The 20,277-nt window shown below is 42.0% G+C and overlaps 4 protein-coding genes across 5 annotated transcripts in view; 3 read left to right on the top strand and 1 right to left on the bottom strand.

The window, feature by feature from the left end:
- The window catches only part of mcl1b (MCL1 apoptosis regulator, BCL2 family member b), a 52,298-nt gene extending 50,959 nt beyond the window's left edge, over positions 1-1,339 (top strand). Inside the window, exon 4 of the mRNA XM_061777807.1 lies at positions 1,288-1,339. Within this exon, the coding sequence (XP_061633791.1) occupies positions 1,288-1,324 (37 nt within the window). The 3' untranslated portion in view covers positions 1,325-1,339. The remainder of the gene's footprint in view (positions 1-1,287) is intronic.
- tmod4 (tropomodulin 4 (muscle)) lies at positions 1,328-11,108 on the top strand. Its single transcript, XM_061777806.1, has 9 exons — positions 1,328-1,466; positions 3,155-3,311; positions 4,507-4,626; positions 8,935-9,027; positions 9,106-9,236; positions 9,462-9,569; positions 9,657-9,800; positions 10,209-10,353; positions 10,945-11,108. Exons 1-9 carry the CDS (start codon positions 1,365-1,367, stop codon positions 10,965-10,967), a joined length of 1,023 nt encoding a protein of 340 aa, XP_061633790.1. The 5' UTR covers positions 1,328-1,364; the 3' UTR covers positions 10,968-11,108.
- A 2,338-nt stretch (positions 11,109-13,446) lies between these two features.
- Positions 13,447-16,810, bottom strand: scnm1 (sodium channel modifier 1). Of its 2 annotated transcripts, none has more exons than XM_061777810.1 (8): positions 16,652-16,810; positions 16,399-16,469; positions 16,204-16,292; positions 15,921-16,015; positions 15,729-15,832; positions 15,552-15,649; positions 14,034-14,157; positions 13,447-13,956 (listed from the first exon to the last, which is right to left on the bottom strand). In XM_061777810.1, exons 1-8 carry the CDS (start codon positions 16,700-16,702, stop codon positions 13,830-13,832), a joined length of 759 nt encoding a protein of 252 aa, XP_061633794.1. In that variant the 5' UTR covers positions 16,703-16,810; the 3' UTR covers positions 13,447-13,829. The 2 variants fall into 2 exon arrangements, with proteins under 2 accessions (XP_061633794.1, XP_061633795.1); XM_061777811.1 differs by having other exon boundaries at positions 14,034-14,124.
- A 161-nt stretch (positions 16,811-16,971) lies between these two features.
- lysmd1 (LysM, putative peptidoglycan-binding, domain containing 1) lies at positions 16,972-19,379 on the top strand. The gene is made up of 3 exons (XM_061777812.1): positions 16,972-18,086; positions 18,449-18,759; positions 18,836-19,379. The coding sequence occupies exons 1-3, from the start codon at positions 17,898-17,900 to the stop codon at positions 18,999-19,001; spliced, it is 666 nt and encodes a 221-aa protein (XP_061633796.1). The 5' UTR covers positions 16,972-17,897; the 3' UTR covers positions 19,002-19,379.
- Positions 19,380-20,277: the final 898 nt, after the last annotated feature.

Here is a 20,277-nt window from a genome sequence, read left to right as displayed (position 1 = left end):
GAAGATGAAGGATCTAGGAAGTAAAAGATTGAGGGTTTTTGAAGTTGAATGTAGTTGGAAGATGAAGGTATGTGGAAGATGATGTTTTTGGAAGTTTAACATTCAGCATTTTTGGAAGTAGACCAAAGGTTTTTAGAAGTTGATGCTTTTGGGAAGTTGGTGATTTTATTTATTAATGTATTTATTTTTTGATGGAGGACATACTGTTTTTGGTGGATGAAAATCAAGATTTGGAGGGGGAAGTCTAAGGTTTTTGGAAGCAGAGCATGAATATATTGAGAAGTAAAGTAAGTTTTTGGAAGTCGTAGGTAAATGTTTTAGGAAGAATTTTGGACATTATAGTTTTAAATACAAATGTTTTGGGATGTTTGTCCATGGATTAACAGGTTCTGTTGGCTGTGTGACACTTTGTGAGAAGAAACCTTGTGCATGGTCCATGTGTGTGTGAGTGATTGTGTGTGTGTGTGTGTGTGTGCGTGCGTGTGTGTGTGTGTGTGTGTGTGTGTGTGTGTGTGTGCGTGCGTGTGCATGGGCAACCTAAGGCGCTGAGGCTTGACGCGGCTGCAAGTAGCCGACTTGTCAAGCTAAAATTAAGCCCAGCATGATTTGGAATGTTACACTTGGGCGCTAAGACGTGCAGGAACAGGAACAGGAAGAGGAAGAAGACAAATGTGCTTTTGCAGGGGTTTCAACACCCAGACTTTTCCCAGTGGAAGGTTCCAACAAGCACACTTTTTTTTGCACCCGCCGTAGATGCGGATGCTTCAACACCCACACTTTTTCCCTGTGAAAGGTTCCAACACTTACACTTTGTCACACCCGCAAAACACCCACATTCTTCGTCGCACCTGCAGGGGCTGCGGGTGTTTAAAGACCCATATATTTCCCCTTAAAAGTTTTTTTTCACTCTCAATTTTCATCACACCCATGGGCGGTGTGATGTTTCAACAGCCACACTTTCCCCGGTGAAAGGTTCCAACACTTTTCAGCACTTTTCCTGCTGTCGTGCACAACCACCAAACTGTCGCTCTTCGTCAGGAGGCACATGTAAACACGTTTGTGAGGTATTAAAGAGGGTGCACGGATGACAAATGAGGGTGCGCGGTTGATAAATGAGGGTGCGCAGCCTCCCTGCTATTCTTAGCGGCTACGAGCGATGCTAACGGTATAGAGTTACTCACACCTCATTCTCTCCCTCGCTTCCATCATCGCTCGCCCTCGCTCACCCGCTGTATGATGTCATGTGATGTGTTAAGTGTCTTTTTTTACTTGTACTCCTTTTTCTAGCAGTACCCCATCCACCCAAGTCCACCCTTGCATGTGAGTGGGTGCCCCCCCCTCCCCCCCCCCCCAAGAAGTGAGTCATGACGGACCCCAGGGACATCGACGAGGACGCGATCCTCAAGGGTCTGAGTGCCGAGGAGCTGGACCAGCTGGAGTATGAATTGGCAGAGATGGACCCCGAGGTACGAGGAGAGCTCCGTTCGAGTCACATAACTTGACTGGAGTTTGACTTAAATCTTCTGTATAGTGAAAATAAATGTCTTTTAAATGTGACAAACCACAGAGTGTTGTTAGCAACCCTGCCAAATTTAAATGATTACAAAAAGGTGTTAAAATCGTGACAAATAAAGCTCTCGTCGCCACGCTCAAACGCTGTGTGTTTGTCTGCTGAATGTGCTGAAACCACACCCCACTCAACTGTCAATCAAATACCACTCCGACAACCTGAAAAAATGGAAGCTACATCAGCTAGCATATTTCTTATGCCTAGACATTACTGTACCTAGATGTTTGAAATGCAAAAAATGTATCTGCTTAAACCCTCCAGTGGCTGTAATGGCCCTCGCTCTTCCACCTTCCCTCCATGGCGTGTGTGCACTCACATCCAACAACGAGGCGCTCTCGCGGGCACAGGAGTGCAAAGCACCGGTTCACGTGGGGGCTGTCAAGTCGGACGTTTTTTTTTTTTTTTACGCCTTTCTCAACATCACGTGCGCGCACTCATGGCCGACAATGAGGCACTCTAAAGTGGCAACGCCAGTGGACTACCTGAAGGGCATCTTCCCTTCAGGGTTTAGGCATAGCTAGTTAGCTAGCTAACTGCACATCAGAATTGGACCGGTTAACTGCTGATACTGATGATAATATGTAATGAGGGAGAGGCGACTCATGCCGGGGGCCCAAGTGCATCACTTTAAGTACTACATACTGTAGCTTTTCTTCTTTACACGTTTTCCGCAATTATCTTCAAACGTATAATGTGTTCAGAAACAAATCTATGATTTCACCTCAGGGTCTTAAGTCGCCAATTTTAGGACTTGGGACTCTCTTGGTCCAAACTTATGAAAGACTTGCTTTAGCTTTGAATTGAGCTACATGATTTATCGAGTCTTACCTGTTTACATTCGAAAAATCTGCAGTTTCATAATAGTGTGAAAACGTTACTAGTAACAGTCGTTCTAGGAGTGCGCTGAATTGTCTTTCTAGTGAGGAAAGAAGCATACTAGTACATGCCATGGACCTTAAGCTGGATATCGAATTATTGCTCAATTTAGCATAGCAGTATGCTATGATGTGGAGTAGCTACAGAGACCGCCTCATGAAGCACGAATAATGGAGGGAGCAGTGAAGAGTATTAGATTTAGATTCAAGGATTGTTTTTGACAAATGACAACATGTAAAGCTTCAAAATAAGAGACACAAGTTCAACATTGAATTTCACCCGTCACTATTAAACCCACAAAGACAGGTAGGTTACAGTAAGCTACATTAACGTCACACTTTAGCTACCTGATGGCTTGTCATACATTAGCTTCATGTCGGTTATGCGTTTAATAAAGTAACAGACAGTACAGAGACTGATTTTGGACCACTAGAAATTTGATTTTGTTAGTACCTACAGCTAACCAGCTCAGGTAAAAATACGGAGTGCAAAGTAGCTAATTTGCAAATCGATCTTGTGACGAAGCAAGATTGTATGACTTTGATTTAACCCAAGTCATGACTTGACTCGACTTAGTTGATTGTAGCCAGAGCAACTTTAGGGCTCGTTTGAAACTTGTAGATTAAGACTTGAGACTTACCTATGACTTATGACTTAGTCCCACTTCTGCTCTCTTGTCACATCAACACGACCTCCTCGTCCTCCCAGAATGCCTTGCTGCCAGCTGGCATGCGGCAGCGTGACCAGACAAAGAAAAACCCGACGGGACCGTTCGACCGCGATGCTCTGATGCAGCACCTGGAGAAGGAGGCCATGGAGCACCCGGACCGGGAGGAGCTGGTGCCTTTCACGGGGGAGAAGAAAGGTGACACTAACTCTTTATTGCGTGGACTCTCAAACCTTGACCCCTTCTGGGCAACATATTTTTCCAAGGATTGTCCCATTTAGTCCTAACGCTAATTAAACATAACTACCATGTCATTAGCTTAATAGCATAATTGCCAAATTATTTATTTATCTATTTTATTTTTTCGCAAAACAAGAAAAAAATGCAACAAATCCAACAAACAAGAAGAGCCCTGTTGCCTCGATAAAACCTTTGCGGCATTTTTTTTTTTTTAGCAGGCACACTGGTATTTTTTTATTGCTATTGTGACAGAAAGTTAAAAATGACAGGCATTTATGCTAGTTGGCTAACACTGTTACCCTTGTTTGCCATGGGAATTTCAGTGAATCCGCGTTCATCACGTGGGATATTTCCACACCCACCTGCAATAGGTGAAAATCTGCGCTATAGCGAGACCGTATACGAACATTTATTATACACTTCTCCCCCCTTCCACACGCCTTGTGTACGTTGTACATTTAAACGCCAACATTTTCAACCAAGCCATATAATTTCCTCGAACAAAAGTCAATTTTCTTAGTGCTAACATATAAAGCGAAACACCATTGATGGGCTAACTGAAATTAGCATAGATGTAACGGTAATTATAAGCTATCACTTTAACACACACAGCGGCAACATATACAAACAGGGCGTACAATATTCACAGGCCGATATTATCTCTCCGCTGTGGGAACAACAACTATTAGTGAACCTTATTTGGGGATTTTCTCTGCTTCTTTTTCTTGCTCTGAATGATGCTGCATCTCTTCCAGTAGACCTCAGTGCTGCCCGTCATGTTGGGGCACAACATGGTACCTCACTGAAGACGCACAAATCTAAATTCAAACTTACAAAATTATTCGAAAAAGTAGCTCGCAATTGTTCGTATGTCCAAATTGTTCACAAGGTGAATGCTCGTACTTGATTAAAAATCTGCGATCTCGCGGAGGTCATAAACGATGAACCACAATAGCAAGGGAACACTGTACCATGTTTTTTTTTTTTTTGGTGCCCATATGTAAGTACAGTATGCACTTCAAAAATAACGCAACATAATTGTATATTGCGAATAATTTTGCGGACACCCAAGTACTCCCGGTTTAAGATTTACTGGTTCAGTGAAGTCTGCATGCTCAAACGTCTATGTTGTTCTTGGTCCGTGTGCCTCCAGGAAAAGCCTTTGTGGCCAAAAAGGCAGACGAGATTCCCCAGCACGAGCAGGTCATCCTAGAACCCGAGCTGGAGGAGGCACTCAAGAACGCCTCCGACGCCGAAATGTGCGACATCGCAGGTGAGCCCACGTCTTTAATGCCTTGCCCACGACCATTGCGATGCGTGCCTCACTTCTCTCACCAAAAGTCAACTAAGATAGACTCCAACTCACCCTAACGGGACCCTAAGTTCTCCATTAGAGTGAGTGTGATTATCTATTTGTGCCCTGACATTGACTGGCGACAAGTTCAAGATGTGCCCCACTTTCTCTAACTGCCAAAAGTCAACTGAGATGGCTCCACCTCATCTGTGACCCGAAATTATGCATAGGTTTGAAATTAAGTTTGAATGCTTGTTTGCCTAAATATGCCCTGACATTAACTGGCGAACAGTCCATAATAATACATTTTATTTGAAACACATTTTCATCATGTTTACCCCACTTCTCTCACCAACGGTCAACCCAATTAGACTCCAGCTCACTCAAACACAAGCCTAAATTGTCCATAGGAGTGAATGTGTGAATGCTTGCCTAAATATGCCTTAACATTGACTGAGTCTACCCCACTTCTCACACCAAAAGTCTGAAGTGAAGTACCAAGATGTTTCTTTTTGAGTTGTGTCGGTAAATGGATGCAAGAACAAGCGTCCTGCTGTGGAGCCTTTTTTTTTTTTGGTTAACCCTCACTTTGCCAGAAATTCGACTGGGCTGACCCACATACTATATAAATTGCGCTGGGACGTTCCAGCACCCACGACAGACATGCGAGGAGATCCGATTCCCCAAAGTCAGCAGCTCAAAAATAAAACGGGCTGGGCTGGTAGGGTGTAGGAGGAAGATAGGATATCTTTGTAAAACACACGCCCGTTGACAGAATGGGTATAGTTGCCCAAGACAGCCCATGGCATATTTTTTATATTTAAACCTGTTAATTGTTTAAACACATGTTCTGGAATTATGAGCCGGGTTTTGGGGGTCAACTAAGAACTGTAGTAGCAGTATAGACTTGGATTTATTGGTTCTGTAAAAGTCATACAAGGACTGATTCTTGATTGTAAAGGACCAAAGCATGTGGACAGATAGAAAAATCCACAGAGTCAGGCACATCACTGGCTGCATGGTGGGGGCTGGAATCTGGACCGGGTCCAGATGAGGATTAAAGCTCGGTTAGCTTCCGTCAGCCTTTTGTTGGGCTTTTTGGCCAACACGTCAGCGGGGGATGAAAAGCTTGGTGCAAAAGAGAGAGCGAAACTGCAGCTCAGCAATGTAATTACCTGTTTTATTTACGATATTAGGATCAGTCGTCGCTCTCCCGCTAGGCTAGCTGGAGCCGTAAAGCTAGCGGGGTTAGTGTCAGGGCCACAGTGGGTGTTTATGGCTAAGCAGGCAGCTGTCTCACTGGCCTGCCTTTCCCTGGTGGGGTCACAAGAGGTGGGGGGAAGGGTGGTGGTGGTGTCACAGCAGTTGGTGTGTGACACACTTTGGTGGGAGGCAGATTACGGCATAAAACACAGTGCTTCCCCCTCCTGGTAACAGCAAAATACAGGTCTATACTTGTTATTTAAGGCAACAGGACCATGAACTGTCACAAATAATACAATTGTACTGAAAATAATTGCGGTGTGTGAAGCTCTGAATCCTTATTATAGCTTTTGAGTGTGAAGAAAAAATAGTATTAGGCTGTTCAGAATGAGTCACTGATGGTGTAGTGGTACACTCGCCTGACTTTGGTGCGGGCAGCGTGGGTTCAGTTCCCACTCTGTGACGTGAATGTGAGTGCAAATGGTTGTCCGTGTCTATATGTGCCCTGCGACTGACTGCCGACCAGTTCAGGGTGTGGTCCGCCTTTCGCCTGAAGTCGGCTGGGATAGGCTCCAGCGCCCTGTGACCCTGAACAGGATAAGTGGTGTTGAGAATGAATGGATGTTTGGAATGTACTGTATTAACTGACAAAGCTTTTCTGTTAATCACTGAACTAAAATTCAGTTCTATAAGCACTATCTCTGACAACCGCTTCCCATCTGTGTATTATAGCTCAGGACCATTGGATCATTCTCTGAACTAAAAGAGTATTTCCTTGTATAAGCACGGTTTCTAAAAACCGCTTCACATCTGTGTTGCATGGAGTCACCTGGGAACTCCACAATTCCTCTGTAATTCTGGTAAATGTGAAGACAAGCCACTGGCTTCTTGATTAATGAATGCATGAAGCATTTTGTTTCAAGAATCTGATTCTGAACCTCATATTGTAAATATTCAAAAACTCAAAACCAGGTTAAACATCATTGGGCATAGAACGGACCCGTGAGGACCTCCCTATTAGCGATTGACACGGAGTGGGTTTTGACTCCCGCTCCCTCCCACTCCCAAAATGTAGAGGAAACTCCACCCTGTGGCGTCCTAGCCAATGCCAGCCGTCGCGACACCCCCGACTTGGATTAGAACTGCAGTACATTTTCAAAACTGCGCGCGTGGGTTGCGCTCGAGTATTAAGGCAACCTGCATGCGGGATAGCTGCAGTGACGTCAGCAAAATTTACTCCCATTCCGCGAGAATCCTATGGGACCCACAGGACTTGATGGGTATCCCGAAAAATGTCAGCCTCTACTCCCAATGTCTCCAGTTAGAGGGCAATGACCCCGGCTGGGCCTGACCGGTGGTCAAGTATCTGAAAGAGAATTTCACTGTCAACTTGTGAAGGCCTAGCTGAGGTCAAGAAGCACCAGAATAGAAAGTTTGTGATGCTCTGCGCTAAATTTAAAGATCTTTGCCGGTGTCGAGGTCTCGCTTACACGCAATCAAATATCAGACAGACTCTTCTGAAGTCAGTTCAAACCAACAAAGCACAGTAAATGTTTCTCCTACATTGTATATGCTCCTTCAACACTGATCCAGCATCAACAACAATAAAATCCTTATCTTGACTGACAGACTTCGCGCCAGACTCGACTGGTGCTGATGATTTTGTTGTTGTCGTTGTTTAAGCCCGTGAACGAATGCTCTATTTGGATGGTTTTGAGAGCCTGAGGTCGACACCATAGGTACAATGCATTGCCAAAAGTATTTGCTCACTTGCCTTGACTCACATATGAATTTAAGTGATATCCCATTCTTAATTCATAGGGTTTTCTTTGACATCGGTCCACCTATTGCAGTTACATCTTAAGCTCTTGTGGGAAGGCTTTCAATAAGGTTTAGGTGAGAGTTTAATATTAACGCCTGAGCTTCAGTGAAATGAACTCTGAATGCTTCAGCATACCAAGAGATTTTGGACATTTCCAACTTGGTGGGAACAGTTTGGAGATTGCCTTAACCCTCCCTGCTCCAACATGTCTGTGCATCAATGCACAAAACAAGGTTCATAATGACACGGATGAGAGAATTTGATGTGGATGAATTTGACTGGCCTGCATAATCCATAAACTCACTCCTAAACCTTGTTGAAAGCCTTCCCGCAAGACTTTTATGATGTTATAGCTCCATAGGGTGGACCAATGTCATATTAAACCCTAGGGATTAAGAATGGGATCTCATTTAAATTCATATGTGAATCATGGCAGGTGAGCGAATATTTTTGGCAATATAGTGTAGGTCGAGTCTTGTCGTCAGGCTGTGGAACAAGGAGAACTTGACTTACTGGACTGACTTAATACCCACGGGTCCATCAAAATTGTTCATAAGGCAAATGCTCTTACATAGTATTAAAAATCTGCAGGGGTGGATGAGTGTCGATAGATGCGTGCAACAATTTCCTCCATTTGTCTAGATCAATGGCAAAGGTCTTATTTTGCCACACACTCTTCTGGCACCATTCTTTGATGTCATTTAGACATTTCCTCACAGGTCTTTCACTTTTGTTGGCACCTTCTGACTCTCTATTTGAAAACCACTAATTATGCCAAAAAAACGTTGTTTTGATGAGCCAACGAAATCGATCTGGCATCGTGCAGATGTGACCGAAGAGATCCAGCTTTCTCTGCATTATGTATGTTTTTGTTTGTACTATCTGCCATGTTCACTCTCTGCCATACCTCACTGTTCGATGTTCTGGGAAGCCATCTGATGTTCGGTAAGCATCTGTAGCATTTCGTTTCAAAGGCATTGAGTTTGTCGATGTTAGCATACAAGCATACAGTAAGATGCTGAATACAGAGTTCCATTTTGGTCCCTAAACTAATGTCGTTACCGTACAGTTGTGTGTGTTAGTCTGAGATTGTACCTTATGCCTTTGCTATCCTACGCTTGATTTCGTTGATGCAGTCATTGTCCCACGTTATGAGGATACTCAAATAGTGTCCACTTCCTTGTCATTCACCTTGAGTTGATGGCAGTTGGAGGATGCTGCTCACCAATTAAAGGAGAATATAATAATTCTTGCCCCTGCAGCCATCCTGGGCATGTATACGCTGATGAGCAACAAGCAGTACTACGACGCTCTGGGCACCACCGGAACCATCGCCAACACAGAGGGCATCAACAGTACGTAGTAGTAGTAGTCAAAAATGGAGTTTGCATTTGACGCTTGGAAATGATTGATGTCTTCGGCATGCCCGTCAGGCGTGGTGAAAGGAGACCCTTTCAAGATCTTCCCCGACGAGCCGCCCAACACCACCAACGTGGAGGAGACCCTGGAGAGGATCCACAACAACGACAGCAGCCTGACTGAAGTCAACTTTAACAACATCAAGGTTAGGGTTAGGTTAGTTTGTTAGTTAAACCCTAACTAGAGCTGTCAGTATCAAATCTTTTTTTTTAATCGATTAGCCTATAGATATTTCGTTGAGTACTCTAGTAATGCCCCCCCAACAAAAACATTTTAATTGCCGCAGTAAATTGGGATTTGCTTGAAACTTGCTGGATAAGACTTGAGACTTACTCATGATTTACTCCCACCTCTGCCTCATGGTTTTTAGGACATTCCCATCCCGACACTGAAGGAGATCTTCGAGGCTATGAAGGGAAACTCTCACGTGGAGGTTCTGAGCATCGCCGCCACCCGTAGCAACGACCCCGTGGCCTACGTGAGTGCCGTGTCTTTTCGCAACATCAACAGTATGAATGACTACAATGTATTATCAACTGGTGTGTGTTTTATATTTGTGTGTCAGGCGTGTGCGGAGATGCTGCAGGAGAACACCAGCCTGCAAAGTCTTAACATTGAGTCCAACTTCATCACCTCCGACGGGATGATGGCCGTCATCAAGGCCATGGCCAACAACGCCACGCTGGTGGAGCTCAAGATCGACAACCAGGTCAGACATACACACAGACACACACCGGGAAACACGGTGCAACAGTGGTTAGCATGTCTTCCTCACATTCCTCAGTTTGGGGTTCAAATCTTGACTCTGACCTTCCTGTGTGTAGATTGCATGTTTTTTCTCCTACATTCTAAAATAAGCAAGTTAGCTTAATTCAAGAGGCGAAATTGTCCATAGGTGTGAATTTGACTACAAATGCTTGGTTGTCTGTATTTGCCCTGATAATGGCTGGCGACCAAGTGTACGCCACTGATGTCACCAAAAGTCTGATGGGACAGGCATGAGGACAAGGGGTAGAGAAAATGGATGGTTGGAAGTTACTCACAGACCAGTTGAGGATCTTTGGGGACCGCACATCGGTTACAAGATGTTCTCTCGCTTTCTCTCTCTCGCTCACAGCGACAGAAGCTTGGCGACTCGGTGGAGATGGAGATCGCCGCCATGCTGGAGAACAACTCCAGCATGCTCAAGTTCGGCTATCACTTCACGCAGCAGGGCCCGCGGGCTCGCGCTGCCATGGCCATCACGCGAAACAACGACATGCGTAAGGAAAAGCATCGGTCTATTTTTGGTTGTTTCCATTTTCAATTGGCAATCCAAAAATAAGAAGCCATAGAGTGGCTGATTAATTTTTTTACATTTTTTTTTGCTAGTTATTGTTTTACTCTGCTGTCTGCACCCAGGTCGGCATTGCAAATAAGAATCTGTTCAAATCTTCCTTGCCTAGTTGAATAAAGGTTAAATAAATAAATACATTATTAATCAAACACACAAAATTCTGTGATTTCCAACTAGAAATTCCCAGAATTTTTCAACCCTAGTCCTGACTGATTGTGGCAGCTAACAAACCTTTACTGATGTTCATCACCAAAATTCTGGGTAAACAAAACCAAATTAAATATTAAACTGAAATTCAGTCGCATGGCTCGTTTTTCCATTTAGCTTTTCTAATCTGAGCCTAACATTACAATATGAAAAATCTGTCTTTTTTTTGTTAAATAAAAAAAAATCACTTTTTCCATTTTTTATTTTTTATTGCCAATTGAAAAAATGGGAATGTACGAATGAAACTTGGATTAAAATGTTCTGACCTGTTTGGCGGCGCCGTGTGAATCAGACTTTTTTCTTTGTTTAGTTCGGCAACAGAGGCTGAGATGAAGATGAAGAGTAGAAGAACTCGTCACTTGTCACGCAGAGCATCTTTTTTCTTCTTTTTTTTAGGACATGTGACATGATGATTCATCTCATTTGTCGGGGGAGGAGCGTCTGTAAATACTTTCAATAAAATATTTATTCAAATCCTCTTTGTAAACATTTGTACACCTTTTATTGGATGTTTGTTGAAGACCGGAACACAAAAAAATAAGCAAGGAATGACTCACTAAATACATAAATCCATGTTGGGCTGAATGGTTAATTGATTTAAAATAAATAAACCCATGTTGGGCTGAATGGTTAATTGATTTTTATCTGTCATGACGATTTTTTTTTTTTATGTCCACGGCTTACACAAACAAAATGGCTGTGAGCAGACAGTAGCTAGTTTCCAAAAGTAGTCATTGTTATCAATTTAGAAACTTTTTCGACCCCTCCAGCGGCTATTTAAAAAATAAGATAGGATTAGTGGCTTTAAAACAAAACAACAAAACTTGTTCTGAATGATGTCATTGTCATTTGCTTTTTCTAAGATTAAAATGAGGAAAATCAGATTGTGAAAAAATGAGAGATTTTATCTTATCTGCATATCGCTCAGCCCTAATTTCATGATTTCCTCTCTTCTAGCATGTGGTCCGCTGACAACATTCTAAGGTTTCACTTTAATCACGCAAATCTCCTTTAAGTCGCTCCTGATCTTCGCACTTCCCACAAGCACCTGAGCTATTTTTACCCTCATGGGACGCAAAGTGATCCGAACCGCCGGTCTTCAGTTACGGCGTTCCACATAGAGGAGGTTTGTGCCCTCAACGCTTTACGGGTACTAACAGCTGCTAACCTCTCAGGAGTTCCACAACATGTCCTGCATTCCCTTCTCTTCCACACGCCCCATTTTTTTCATGTTTCCTCTACTTAAAGTGATGGCAGCTGGGCACCACTCTTTGACGTTTTAAGTTTTGTCCTCCCACCCCCTTTCTGGGATTTGCTTATTTTTCCTGATACCAATTTGGAACAATAGATTTACAGTGCTATACAAGCCGTACAATAATTACATTGTGGAAAGTAGTATAAAATAGCAATAAAATATAAATAGAATATTTCCAACATTACTACATCAAATATTTACAAAATTCTGAGACGTGTATTCACTTTTGTGAGATAGGCTACTGTATGTGAAAAGAAAATCCTTAATAATATATTTTTAAATGTTCAACAATTTAACATCATAAAATGAGCCGTCAAGCCTGCTTTTATCTGTTTTTGTAAAATATTTTCTAGAGGGTCAGAAAAAAAAAATCACTAAATTGGCACGGACTCGTCCTTTGTAACAAGTTCCACTCTTTTCGCAGCCATGTTTTTAGTGTAAGCAGTGCACACCAGCAAGGAAGCGCCTTTAACTGAAAGCTGCCGAAGAAAAAAAAGAAAAAAAAATCTTCCTTGCGAATTAATTGGATTTAAATCGATTCAAGAAAAAGCAGTTGAACGCGCCTCAGACGACCGGGCGCATTGAAAGGCATCCTCCTAGACGCATGGCGCTTTCGACACATTAGCGGCATCGAGAGGTACATCCCCCTCACTTGCTTCTATAATTCACCGCCACTTTGGCGAGCGCGATACTAACTGGTGGAATCACAACCCAAATTAGCACCCGACCATCTCGCACTCTGCAGGTTTACACTTAAGCTGAGCAGGGATTAGGCCTGAGCTATGAGGGGGTACACTGGGGGAGCCACAGATTCACTACTTCTCCAGCACACGTGTTAAACTGAAGGCTGAGGTGGCTTTTTTTTTGTTTCATTGTACGTGGCCAACGAAAGCAAATTAGGTCTACTTCAAGTTTCTTGAATTGATTTTTCAACAAATACCTTCACATTAATTCAATAATAGTTGTCGTTAGTATACAGTAATAATTTTGCTGTTAAAATATGCTGTATCAAATAACATTCAAATTCAGGGGCAATTGTGTATATGTAATCATATCATGAGGTGATTATACATGTATAAAAGAAAAACGTACATGTAGAACTAGTGTAGGCATTTTTTTCACCTGTGCATATAAGACGGAACCCGGCAAAAAAAGAATACATTGGATGTCTTGAGGCACAAGTTCAATTTGTTCTGTGAACAAGCCCTAAACTCAAAATGTATCTCAAATCATCTTTCCCCATTGAAATGAATGGCAATACCATTAATACGTTCAAACCTACCAAAAAATGAAAACAAATTTGGTGAGGTTTATTAATAAGATAAATAACACTCTAATATTGTACTTCATAAAAAACATTCAGTAATGACAAAATTAAATTAAATGTAATGAATTGAGAATTTACAATATTTTTTGCTTCAATTCAGCGGACATTGTGCTGCTCCTTCAGTATGAACATAGGAGCCTAAAACTACCTTTTGCCCAACCTGTTTAATGTGTTTTGCAAGTTTTGGTACAAGACATGCATTGGTGAATTAGTTGTTGACAGAAAACTAATATTGTCAAAGATTTATTGAGCAGTGTTATGTGCTCCCCCCAAAGCTAAGGCCGACTCTAGAGCCGGGCCTGGCAGGAGAGGTTTGATCGAGTCTGACAGGGCCACAAAGCTGACAGAACATGACAAAAATGAGGGACCCCGGGTGACGGTTTTGACACTTTTGAGCCTCCGGGACTCAGCAGCCCCTTTCTCCCTATGGCCCATCACGGATACTGTGATGGACCGTGAGAAAACTTAGCAAGACTTGAATATGAAGGAAAAATTGCCAAAATTATGGCGTCAATGTCTGGTGTAAGATAATTAGCATCCAGTTTCATTCCCCCATGTCACGTCGGAGCTTTTCACACAGAACAGGGATCAGAGAAGTGTCAGAGTGGGAACTTCATGGCTGTTCACTGGCATCCCCTGAAGGCACGATGGCAAGCGACGGAGGCTCGTCCTCGTCGGAGTCAAACTCCACATCCCCGTCTTTCACCCAGCGGCCGCTCGGATCCCGCAGCCATCCGTCGCTACAGGGAAGAGAACACACTTAGAGGCCATTCCTGTGTGACATCGTGGAGACTGGCAGTCAAAGGAGGTTGCGTACCTTTTCAGTTTGAGATAATGCTCTAGCTCTCGTCTTCTCTGGGCCGACATGGGCTCAGATGCCGGGTTAGTCGCAGCCTGGGGACGCCCTCCTGTGGTGTCAGACGAATGTGACTGGTCAGCGCCTGCAAGCAAAGTCTAGGTTTTCACTCTGATGAGAGGGTTTTAAAAAGTCTCTGATTTTTTTTTTTTTTTTACAAAAATCCTTTTTTTCCCCTTTCGCTAATAGAAAAAGCAAATGACAATGACAGTTTTGTTCTTTGGTTGTTGTCCTCTCCCCTCAAAGATTTGCTTATTCTTTATTTTTCATGTATTTCAAATTTTTTAGTGAAGAGCTGCCTCTTTGGTGGACATTTTTAAAAAAAACATTTGTTTAGGAAAGAGAAGAATAGTTTTTTGTTTGTTTGTTACTGCTAACAGTAAAATGTGGTTTCTGTATTCTATTATGTATGACTAACCATGTGAAGCACTTTGTGAATGCTCTCTGTGAAAAGTGCTGAGAATTTTTTTTACTTCCTTACAGGGGAAGTATACACAACCCAATTCAAATGCCAGGTTTTTGTCATATGAAACAAAAAAAACATTTCAAAACTTTTTCCACCATTAATGTAACCTATAGCCTGTACAACCCAATTGTATTAATATATAAAAAAATATATATATTTTTTAATTAAAATAATGCGGCACGGTGAACTACTGGTTAGAGCGTCTGCCTCACAGTTCTGAGGACCGGGGTTCAAATCCCAGCCCCGCCTGTGTGGAGTTTGCATGTTCTCCCCGTGCCTGCGTGGGTTTTCTCCGGGCACTCCGGTTTCCTCCCACATCCCAAAATCATGCATTAATTGGAGACTCTAAATTGCCCGTAGGCATGACTGTGAGTGGGAATGGTTGTTTGTTTGTATGTGCCCTGCGATTGGCTGGCAACCGGTTCAGGGTGTACCCCGCCTCCTGCCCGATGATAGCTTGGATGGGCTCCAGCACGCCCCCGACCCTAATGAGGAGAAGCGGCTCAGAAAATGGATGGCTGGTTGGATAATTGAAATAATGTGGTTGCAAAAGTGCACACACCCTCTTACAACTGGGAATGTAGCTGTCACAAACACATTCAAACTCATGTTAAACGGCAGTCAGTTCAGCTATTCTAGTAGTTTTTTTCCTGACATTTTATTTTTTCCCTTCTCACATAAGTCTGAAAGTTTTGTGCTAACACAAACAGCTACTTGGAACTGTTCCGAATTCCTTCCACCGTGACTAAGGCCCAAGTTCTAGCTGAAGAAAAAGAGCCCCAGAGGATGAGGCTACTACCTCCATGCTTCATTGTAGGTATGGTGTTCTTTTAGTGATGAGCAATGATTGTGCTTTTGTGAACAAGTTCTTCTTTGTTTGCAGCTATGTTGTTAGTGTAAGTAGTGCAGGTCAACAGGAATGCGCTTTGAACTACAGATGCCATGATTAAATAAACAATTTTTAAAAATGCTCCTGACCATTAACTCAAATTAATCGATAAAATCGACGTTACCTGACATGCTCTGAACCTCTTCTGACTTTGCAGCTCCACAAGGTGGCGCTGTGTGTTCAAGTACACCTTTGCTGCTCGCTGGCCCTTTTACAGTTTTGCTGAATAAACAAAATAAAGTACAAACGTGTTTTACTATTTGCTTTTGTGAGACCACATGAAAGGGTGCAAATAGCGTGCCTGGTTCTACGATGGCAGCTGTTATACGGGCCGGTCCTCAGCAAAGCGTGATGGGTCAGCTTCCGTGTTTGAGCCAGTAAAGGAGCTGCTGAACTGGATACTTCCTGAGAAAAAGGTTGATCTTATCTTAATGCAAAGTAAATTAACTACCGCAGCATGGTCTGCTGAAAAGTGCAGCTTTGAGTCACTCACCTGCCTCTGGTCTTCAGCTTGGATGAAGTTTTCTTGTTTCCTTTTTGTTATTTTATGCTTCAACTGGGCTTTCTTACCATAGAATGCCTTTAAACCTAAACATATCCACAAATATTATATTCTAGGATTCAATTCTTATTCCAAAGACATTAAATGCATCCTTTGTGTATATCTATGGTACAGAAAATGGATGGATGATCGGCAACCTTATAATTGTCATCTACATGAAGACATAATTTAGTAGGGATTAGGTTTATAAATAATAGTGGTATATTTAGCTCACCTTCTAGATGCCTTTTACCTTTCCTATGGACTGTCACCATGTCGACGGTGTCAAAAACGGGGCGGTGGTGGCACACAAGACAAGTGTACCTAAAAAAAACAAAAACAACAACAACCTTATTGTGTTAGTTGTGTATTTCGGTGAGCTAGAATGGCTGCTGACAGTGTGGTCGGTCAGTTTGTGTTGACATTTCACCTTCCATTGCTCAGAAGTGCTGCTTCGTCTTCTGGAATAAAGTTTGACAGAAGATCTGCGACGCGACGTTTCTGCAACCAAAAGCGACCACAACAAAAAGTCAACTACCAACAAACTGTAAGTATTGTAGAGTTTGTTTCTCCCCCGTATTTGTAGTTCAATTCAAGTGTCACTTCTGCTAGCAATAAATTCGTTTAGCACCCTGAGATATGTAACGATTGACAATAAAACACGCTATGATTGTAATATTTACCTTGAGGATATTTAGCTGACTTTTGTCGTTGCCTTCTCGTTTAAAAGACATGATTCTTTTGCCCAAATGATGTATGATCAGTTTAGTGAAAGGTTAGCAACCTAGCTAGCGGTCTAGCCTCCAAGTACTGTGGCGTTCACTGTAATGGTAAATTCACCATTTTAGTTATTTAAAGCTTTTATGTAACATGGATCAAGTCCAACCTTCCAATATATATATATATATATATATATATATATATATATATATATATATATATATATATATATATATATATGAAAATATTCCAAAATTATTTACCTAATTTATTTTTTGCGTTATACATGATTAATTATATTTTAACGCAGTAATGGGTTCATTTATCACAAACGGTAATGCGTGCCAGTGAAGGCATCACACGCAATGCATCATGGGAGCCGTCACTCATACGGCAGCCATGGCAACATTAGCTGTTTATCTAACGTAGCACCCTACTAACACGGATCTATTAAAATAACACCAATGCTATAATTTAGACTCTCGTTGCTAGCTTTCCATTTAAAAGACGAGAGTTTATATGAAGTGCAGTTATCAGCACATTAGCAGGCGAGCTAACGTGTTAGCTAGCAGTCGAGCCTACGAGTAATGTGGCATTCAACGTAAGGGTAAATTTAAAATTCGAATTATGTAGGACCTTTGCGTTAAGTTTATGTCCTTAAAATGTATTTGATAGTAGTCAAAGTGTTTATTAAATTTTTCTTTTTGTGTTTGAAAATATTTGACTTCATTGTAACAAGGTCATGGTTTATTAAACAATCACAACTGTGGTACGCGTGCACTCCATTCCGAGTGTAGGTGAATGCATCACGCGCAATGCATCACGGGGTCTGTCACTCACAAGGCATCCGTGGCAACTACATATGTCAATGGGCAGTAGACGGCGGAAAGCACAAGTGTGCCCTCTTTCGCATGAACTTTTCGTCGCTTTTAAAAAATTTTTTTTTATTATTATTATTTTTTTAATTAAAAGAAACGTGCTTCTGGTGACACTTGTTTCCGTTAGGTGAAGTCCGCGAGTCACGGAAGTTAAGCGACAATGAAGCAGTTTACTCGTTGAAACAAAGCCCCCCTTCCCCCACCCCCCCCAAAAAAAGAAAAGACTTGTCGGTCATGAACAAGTAGCCATGTTTGCTATCCAACGATACTACGATAGCTGACGAAAGTTGACTCGATCCGAGTTATTCCTTCTTTCCGGCCCTCCGCTGTCATGTCCGCGGGGAAAGTGCCCGCAGACGCGTGTGGGAGCGGCTTGCTGCGAGGCGGCGGCGGCCGTAGCAGCAGGTCCTACGGCAGCCTGGTCCGGTCCAATCTTTCCCCAGTCCGACGGAGACACGTCGAACACCGCATCCAGCCCGGCGAAACTCTCCAAGGTCTCGCTCTCAAATATGGAGTCACTGTAAGTACTTGTTTCCTTTGCTTGGCATGATCATAATCTCCATATATTTTTATCTTTTACTTTCTTCCTGTGTTAAAAAAACAAACAAAAACGGAACGATTTTGACAGAGTAAAGAGTGGAGTAGAAAGTGCAGTTATCAAACATAGGGAGTGAAATTATAAAGTAGTACATCACGATATTGATATATTGTCCTTAAATTGTAAATGCGTCCCTGTATGTGAAAAGACTGTCTACCAGTTTATTATTTCTGTCTTATACAAATCATTAAAAAGTGATTTCACCATTGGTGTTTACTATATATTGTAGATTACGGGTGCGCTTTTTACGAATGTTTATTCTAACAGCTGCCGAAATCTTTCAGATGGAGCAAATCAAACGAGTCAACCGCTTGTACACCAACGACTCCATCTTCCTGAAGAAGTCCTTGACCATTCCTGTGCCGTCACGCCCGGACGCTCACACTGGCGCTACCGACGCTGACGATGAGGATGACGATGTCGATGAAGGTGCACGTTTGGGCGGCGAAGTGCTCCGGACTGATAAGGTCCTGACGGCGAGCCCCTCTCGGACCGCCAGAGAGCTGACGGCGAGGGACTTCTTCAGCCGATTGGACGGATTCATCAACGAGTCCAAGCAGGCGGCCGCCAGAAGATGGCAGGACGCAGAGAAGAGGTCAAACCAACCAACCAACCAACCAAAAGGTCACGTTTTAATTGTTCAATTTCTCTCTCTGTCTTTGCTCTGGCAGGCTGGCTGACCTGGAGGCGGTTTGCTCCAGCAGGACAAGCGAGCCTCCGCGGTCACCTTCAGGGAAGCGCCAGCGGCCGCCGCTGCCCGCCACCGCTGTGCCGCTCACCACCACCAAGCTCACCTTGAAGCTGAGGGAGCGGGAAGACGACATATTTGAGCTGTGAAGCAACAACCCTTAACGTAGTGTAACACTGAACCCTGGTATGCTTTTGAATACATTTTTTAACACTATTTAATCCATATGTATAGGTGCATATGAACTATGTGCGACATATCACATGGACACAAGTCACATGTTGGTGGTCAAGAAACCCGTGTGAAGCGGCCTCACAAGCCCAACATGCAACAATAGGCAATATTGTTCTACACTTATTAACTTATTCACTCCAGCAGTTGAAACTTGGGTAGAGAACACAGATGAGAATGATTGTATGATTCATTTATGTAATCTTGTTACGAGGAAGGAGCGTGATCATTTTGTTTATGTAGCTTTTGTAAGGTTTCTTAAATATTTTGTGTTTAAATAAAAACTCCAAACTGCACAGCAAGGTTATAGTGTGTTTGTTCGTGTCAATGTGCGGCGTGTCACAAGCGTTATCAATACACATTATTGATAATTAATCATCGTTTTTGGTATTTCTCTTCTTTTTTTTTATTACTTGAATACATCCCTCCATTCTCTGCAGCGCTTATCCTCACTCGGGTCACGGGTGTGCTGGAGTAATACACATTATTGGGCACATGGAGACAAACAACCATTCACACTCACAGACAATTTAGTATCTTCTGCCACTGTGGTAGACTGGTTGTTGTTGTTATTATTATTATTTATATATTATGCATATTACATATCACATACATATATTTACATATTATTTCTTTATGAATGTCATTTATGAATACGTTATTTTTTATTTTTTATTTATGCATTTGGTTTGATATTACTTTAATATATTAAAGAGTTTTATGAGTTATTACAGTAATTTAATAAATATAATGTATTAGTATAGATTTGTTTCAAAAATATATAACATTTAAATAACAATTATTAATTTGATGGCATTTTATTCATTTATATTCATTTCCAAATTTCATATACTAATTATGTATTTTTATTACATATTTTTATTCAAGTAACACATTTGTTTGTTCAAGTATTAATTATTTGATCCATTTAATTTAGTGTATTATTATTGAAAAAGAAAAACATTGTCAGGGCATTGATTCAAACACAACCAGTTGTGATCGATTCAGTGCCCTGAAATGACCTGGATGAATGAGAATATTCACAGGCAGGTATTAATAAATTTTTTTTATCATTGAATACATTTTATATATGCATACCAATTTGTTGAAATCAAGAAATATATTAAATCAATTTTCAGTATCATAGTCATTGAATTAATCAATAGACATTTGTATTTTTATTAATTTATGTTG

Source organism: Phyllopteryx taeniolatus, chromosome 6 (genome assembly GCF_024500385.1).
Source record: "Phyllopteryx taeniolatus isolate TA_2022b chromosome 6, UOR_Ptae_1.2, whole genome shotgun sequence".
In the NCBI taxonomy this organism is placed as follows: domain Eukaryota; kingdom Metazoa; phylum Chordata; class Actinopteri; order Syngnathiformes; family Syngnathidae; genus Phyllopteryx; species Phyllopteryx taeniolatus.
Note: the sequence above shows the minus strand (reverse complement) of the source record. Positions and strands in the feature narration are given on the sequence as shown.

Excerpts from the sequence above, each read along its gene's own strand:
- tmod4 (XM_061777806.1), top strand. The coding sequence starts at position 1,365 with ATGACGGACCCCAGGGACATCGACGAGGACGCGATCCTCAAGGGTCTG. Across the intron at positions 4,627-8,934 it reads CGAAATGTGCGACATCGCAG|CCATCCTGGGCATGTATACG; the intron begins GTGAGCCCACGT and ends TTGCCCCTGCAG. Across the intron at positions 9,237-9,461 it reads TCAACTTTAACAACATCAAG|GACATTCCCATCCCGACACT; the intron begins GTTAGGGTTAGG and ends CATGGTTTTTAG.
- scnm1 (XM_061777810.1), bottom strand. The coding sequence starts at position 16,702 with ATGTCTTTTAAACGAGAAGGCAACGACAAAAGTCAGCTAAATATCCTC. Across the intron at positions 16,016-16,203 it reads AGGTAAAAGGCATCTAGAAG|GTTTAAAGGCATTCTATGGT; the intron begins GTGAGCTAAATA and ends GGATATGTTTAG. Across the intron at positions 15,650-15,728 it reads AGCTGCCATCGTAGAACCAG|CAAAACTGTAAAAGGGCCAG; the intron begins GCACGCTATTTG and ends TTGTTTATTCAG.
- lysmd1 (XM_061777812.1), top strand. The coding sequence starts at position 17,898 with ATGTCCGCGGGGAAAGTGCCCGCAGACGCGTGTGGGAGCGGCTTGCTG. Across the intron at positions 18,087-18,448 it reads CTCTCAAATATGGAGTCACT|ATGGAGCAAATCAAACGAGT; the intron begins GTAAGTACTTGT and ends GAAATCTTTCAG. Across the intron at positions 18,760-18,835 it reads TGGCAGGACGCAGAGAAGAG|GCTGGCTGACCTGGAGGCGG; the intron begins GTCAAACCAACC and ends TTGCTCTGGCAG.